The sequence below is a fragment of the Micromys minutus genome (genome assembly GCF_963924665.1).
Source record: "Micromys minutus genome assembly, chromosome: 15".
Classification (NCBI taxonomy): Eukaryota; Metazoa; Chordata; class Mammalia; order Rodentia; family Muridae; genus Micromys; species Micromys minutus.
The window spans coordinates 37,806,271-37,812,239 of NC_137984.1; the positions used below are offsets into that span (position 1 = coordinate 37,806,271).

Consider the following 5,969-nt stretch of genomic DNA (forward strand, 5'->3'; position numbering starts at 1 on the left):
GCATAGCATCCCAGTTCTTACTCTCTACTACTGCTTCAAACTTTTACAACAAAAGCAAGAATACATATGATTTTATGTGACTACTTTGGATTAAACATATGAGTTTCCGACTTAAAATAAAATGCTACAAAACAATAAAACCCATAACATTTTTTCTCATTGTTGTTGTTGTTTTAATAAATAAAATCAAATATTGCCTTTTTGAAAATTTGCTTTCTGCCAAAAACTATACTTAGTTCATGTATCAGAATATACAGCATAGTTTGATTGTGAAAATCGGTGCCGAACTGTTGATAAACAAGCTTTGTAGTGGTGTGCATGCATGAGTGTCTGTGTACGTGCACCAAGCAGAAGCCTGGTTTGCTTCCGTGGCTGCACTACAGAAAGCATATTGAGTCGTCTCGCTGCTCGCCGCGCTGCCACGGTAAAGGGCTTCTGCTACGTTTTGTCACCACTGGAGAGACTACACCTTCCTGAGAACCAGGCCAGAAGCAGACGCATTATTTTGTAGCTATCAGGAGCCAGGACTCTGGAACGCTGTTTGCTGCTGTGGATTTTCTGTACTGACAGGGCAGCCTCACAGTTGCTTCAGATCCACCAGTTAGATACTTCCTGCCGTCCATCCTAGTAGTGTGGTAGCTTCTGGAAAGGAGTTACTGCCACTGTCAGCAGGAATCCTCACCCCACTCCTGTGGTTGTCCTCTCCATCATGCCAAAGAATAAAGGCAAAGGAGGCAAAAACAGGCGCAGAGGTAAGAATGAGAACGAGTCTGAGAAGAGAGAGTTGGTGTTTAAGGAGGATGGGCAAGAGTATGCTCAGGTGATCAAGATGCTGGGAAACGGATGGTTGGAAGCAATGTGTTTTGACGGCGTGAGGAGGCTGTGCCACATAAGAGGAAAGCTGAGAAAAAAGGTTTGGATAAATACCTCAGACATTATACTGATTGGTCTTCGAGACTATCAAGATAACAAAGCTGACGTAATCTTAAAGTATAATGCAGATGAAGCAAGAAGTCTGAAGGCATATGGAGAGCTCCCAGAACACGCTAAAATCAATGAAACGGACACATTTGGTCCTGGGGATGATGATGAAATCCAGTTTGATGATATTGGAGATGATGATGAAGACATTGACGATATCTAACCTGACCTAAGCATGTTACATTCCAAGTTTTCTGAAGATAGTGCTACACATTTGGGATCTTGACCTTCAGCTGTTAAGTAAAGCTTCATTTGGCATGTGTATGACTTGTTAATGCAAATTGATGAATTTTAATTTTGAAGTATTACATTTCTTTGAAAACCAAAGATGTTGAGTTATCTTAAAGTGACATGTTGACACTTTGTGCTTACGGATATCACTGAACTCAGGGCACAGCAGTGTGCACTGTTAAGAGACTGGACTGCCTTTCCATTTGTGACACTTCATTTTTGACCCATGAGTGTTTTTGTCAGTAGGTGACCATTGTGGGCTGAAGTGAGTCCTAGTTCAGCACACACCTTTATAGTACTCATCTGGCTGCATTTGAGACTTCTCATCTGACTTACAGATATGTAAGTCTGCATGTGGAGTCAAACAGAATATGGCTGTTTTTGTATTTGTGGAGCCATGCCATTTTATACTTCCATGTTCTATACATTCGTTTTATCCTTCAAGTTGTTGCCACCCATAAAAAGGTATCTTACAGTGCAGTTTTTAGATTTCATGGGTAGCAATTTTTGAGTTTTAAAAATTAGTCATTGCAGAAATTACTTAGAGATAATCCATTATCTTGACTTTAGATATAATAGTTGACAATGCTTATATATAGTTTTACTTTTCTAAGGCATACCCAAAATACAGAAAATGAAAATAAAAAGAGAAGTAAGTCTGTTCTGATACTCGCATAGAGAAATTTTCAAAGAAGATAATTGTTTACACAAAATATTTTTTACTTTGCAAAGAAGGTTGTTTGTGTTAAGTCATTTCCCAAAAGTTAGCTACTGTATTGAGGCTTTGGATAGTTAATTACCATGTATTAATTAAAGTTAGTTATATAATTGTGCAAGCAAAGTTTTCCTTAAACTAAGTTTGGTTCAAGGAGAAGGAGCCACAGCGTAATGAAAAGATGGTTCCTGTTTTCTAAATGGAGGAATCTAGAAACAATAAAAATAAGTTGGTATAAAAACATTTTTTTTTTAATACATTCATTATATCTCTGGTATAAAACAAATAAATGACTGGATGATTTCTAGTATATCATGAGAGGCTTTTTTTTTTTTCTTTTTGTAAATTATACTCTGGGATTTGAGATAAAACTTAACTATATTCCCATTTAAGTGATTTAAGTGATGCTGGTTATTAGGGTTCTGCAGTTTAACCCTTGCTGCTTAGGAAGTAAGTATAAACTTTGTCAGTCCTCAGATGCCTTTTTAAGGAATTTCTCAGGTTTTATTCTAGACACCTTCAAATGGTGCCTGACCATGAAAACAAGTGTTCACCTTTAATTTTGTTTTCCAGTTAGCCCATGATAATTAATATAGCTTAAGACAATTCTCCAGCCAGGAAGAAAGAAGGGCAAATAATTTCCTAATCACTGATTGGTGAATCTCTTCTAGATGTTGATGTAGATCTTTGTAAAGGCTAATTTTATAAACTGAAACTAGACATAGTGCCAGATTAGAGACAGATCCCATGGCCCCAGAAGGACAGTGTGTCTTTAGAAAGAGAACACATCACTGGACCTTTTTATTGCTCTACACAGTGTATCAATATATTGTTACTTAAGATTTATTCCATTGCTACTGTAAAATTTTAGTACAGAATGAAAGGTAGACCATAGGCCAGTTAGCTTGATGCATTCAGCAGCAAACAAAAGATTGTCCCAAGTTAGGATGTGAAGACCAGTGCCTGAAGATGTCCTCTCGGTCCTCAGCATGTACTTACCATATACACATCAGACATGCACAAGAGTTACACTTGGATATAGTATCGTGTCTGTCATTGCAAACTATCAGAGGCAAACACTGAGGTATTTACAGTTCCTGTTTCCTGCTTACCAATATCTATATTTTTTCAAATTCTAGTTGAAGGAATGATTCTTATAACATGAGTGGTTTACACTGTTTAAGTATATGTTGACAGAAGTATTAGAATTAAAATGACTTGTAGTGGAAAAAAAAAAAAAAAAGAAAGCATGTTGAGTAAGAAGACCCCTCAGCAGATCTACGTGTGCACTTAAGCACAAAAATGCATTGTTTCCTCCCACTGATGAGGCAGGTCTTCGTCCATGGAATTCAGTACTGAAGTGTGCTGACCCACCATGAACTTGGCTCCTGTCTTTAGATCTACTAAAGAATGCACCGCCAAAGAGAACACATTCTATTAGAGCTCCAATGCCAGTGAATAATAATTCTGAGTTGTCCTGTTGTTCTGTGCCTCAAATAATCCCTGCCTGCTCTGAAGTTTAATTCATTTTGCTTATAAATGCATAAAGGGTGGGCTTTTGTCTTCAAAGAAAAGTCCTCAAAAAAAAAAAAAAAAAACAAAAACAAAAAAAAAAAACTTCCCAATCATAAAGAGCAAAACAAAACAAACTGGTTTTACATCTATCAAACCTTTTACCACACTCAAGGATCTGACCCTCCTTAGTTTACCAAATGGTGAGATGGTGCTGTGTCTTACTGCCAAGTTGCCAGGATAACCCTACAATTTTTTGTTTTTCTACTGCCAAACGCCCTGCTAGAATTAAAAAGGAGTGCTCTACGCTTGTTTCTTTGAGTTTTAGTTTTTAAGATATTTGCATTAATGAGTGCATACAGCCCTCATGGTTTGGAGATAAATATTTCAAGCCCTGGCATAGAGAGGGAGAAAGAGAGAGAGAGAGAGAGAGAGAGAGAGAGAGAGAGAGAGAGAGAGAGAGAGAGAGAGAGAGAGAGAGAGAGAGAGGAAACCAACAAACAAGAGGAGTATGATGTAAGAAGATCTCCGTCAGCCTCAAATGGACAGACAGCAGTCAAGTCTTCCAGAAGGGGGAACAAACAGCCAAGTTTCTAGAAAGACCAGATGTGCTCAGAAGTTCTGTATCCATCTAGTATTTCTGAATGTGGTAAGGCACTGCTCAAAGTTGCTGGGGATGGCATTGGCTTTCCCCTCTTTTCTTCAACTTTAAGGATGCACTGTAGGTTCATTGCTCTGAAAAACTCCTTGGCATCCTGTGACTGCAAACAAAGGGAGTTAAAGCAAACAAATGGACTCTCCTTTCTTCACACTTAAAAAATATATATGATCTGCACAAGAGTCTGTTTGCTTTTTTAAATTGGTGGCTTTATGATAAACTGTATGAAATATTCCGTTTCTTCTGGGTTTAGGCTTTAACACAGAGCCCAAGGGAAAACATGCCCACTTTGGAAATAAAATTTTGGCAGCACTGTTGCATGGCACTGGTGGCCATGAAGTTGGAAGGCTGCTGAACATGAAATACCAACACTCAGGCTGCACAGCCCAGTGCCAATCTGTGCCAAATTCTCGTCCTCATAAATATGCATGCGTGTTCTCTGCCATCTCATTAGAATTTCATTCAAAGACAACAGGTGCAAAGCAGAGGCTGCTCAAGGGAGGCCAACTCAATGTGCTGCGCTCCAAACCTTACATTTAGCACAATCTGCACAGGACACATTGTGACACTCACTCTGTTCACCCATTGCATTCTTAAAAATGTTGGTTGGGCACATCTACTTGTCAGGCAGTCAAGGCTAGGTAGCCACAGCCTTTGTAAAAGTAGCCACTGAAGAAGGCACACAGACAATCATGGGATCCAATGGGAAGCATGTAGCGAGAGGATTTTTTTACAAGAAGGTGTGACTCGCGTGTCCAGCTCAGAAAGGCAGAGTTGAGGCTTCCAGGGATCCACCAAGATGAGCAGAGATGAGAGGGCTAGTATGGGAGGGCAGGAGCTGTGTACATCTGGGTGGGTCTTCCGTAGAACTGAGCAATGATGTGACCACAGCTGCAGTGCTGACTGTGTTTGGTTTGGTGATGGACACAGTGCAGACAGGGAACAGGGAAAGCTAGAGGCTACCAAAACGATGGAGGTCAGGCCTTAACAGCTGGGAAGATGTGCTGAAAGATCCAGTAATTCGACACATTCAATAGATGTCTTTGATAGCCCTCTCTTTATCAGGCACTGTTTGTTTATTATTATAACTATGATGATGATGTCGATGATAGGGGTATGATTTGTCTGTCTCTTTCTCCTCTCTCTCTCCCTCCCTCTCTCTTGCCTCTCCCCCTCTCCTTATCCCCCTGTCCCCCTGTCCCCCTTTTCTCTGTGTGTGTGAATGTGTGTGTGTGTGTGTGTGTGTGTGTGTGTGTGTGTGCGTGTGTGCATGTGTTTGGTGTACTTGTATAGATGGATATGTGTATGTATAGGTACATTTGAACATGTGTGCAGAGGTCAGAAGAGGATATCAAGTGTCTTAGACTTTTATTCATAAATTTTTCCCTTGAGCCAAGTTCATTCACTGTGCCTGGAGCTAGACTGGCAGTGAGTGATCCAGCCTCAGAAATTCTGCCTGCTCCCAGTACTGTGCTGGGGCTACAGGCTTGTTTGTGGCCATGGCTAGCCATTTTTTGTTGTTGTTTATTGCTTTTCTTTTTATTTTTCTGTGAATGCTGGGGATGGAGACTCACAGTCGTATGTAACTCCAGTTCCCAGGAATCTGACCTTCCTCTCTGCTACCCATACGCACTACATGTGCACAGGGCACTGACATTCAGGCAGGTTTGGAGGCAGAAAAGGTATGAAGTTAGTCATATAACTCAAAACCAGCCAATCAATCTCTCTCTTTTTAAACAAAGCAAATTGTGCACAGGTTGAATCGGAGTGTTAGTAGGACACAGAAATCCCACAGTTAACATGGAGTAGATCAATATTAACCAGAACGGACACAGACATAAAGTGATGTGTGCAGTTAGGCAGGGGGCTTGC

At 40.2% G+C, this 5,969-nt stretch overlaps 1 protein-coding gene across 1 annotated transcript; it reads left to right on the forward strand.

Moving 5' to 3' along the window:
• The first annotated feature begins 401 nt into the window (after positions 1-401).
• On the forward strand, positions 402-1,150 carry LOC308430145 (eukaryotic translation initiation factor 1A-like). Its single transcript, XM_080929259.1, has one exon. It carries the CDS (start codon positions 710-712, stop codon positions 1,142-1,144), a length of 435 nt encoding a protein of 144 aa, XP_080785385.1. The 5' UTR covers positions 402-709; the 3' UTR covers positions 1,145-1,150.
• Positions 1,151-5,969: the final 4,819 nt, after the last annotated feature.

Bases quoted from the DNA above. Each gene is read 5' to 3' on its own strand.
- LOC308430145 (XM_080929259.1), top strand. From the start codon at position 710: ATGCCAAAGAATAAAGGCAAAGGAGGCAAAAACAGGCGCAGAGGTAAG.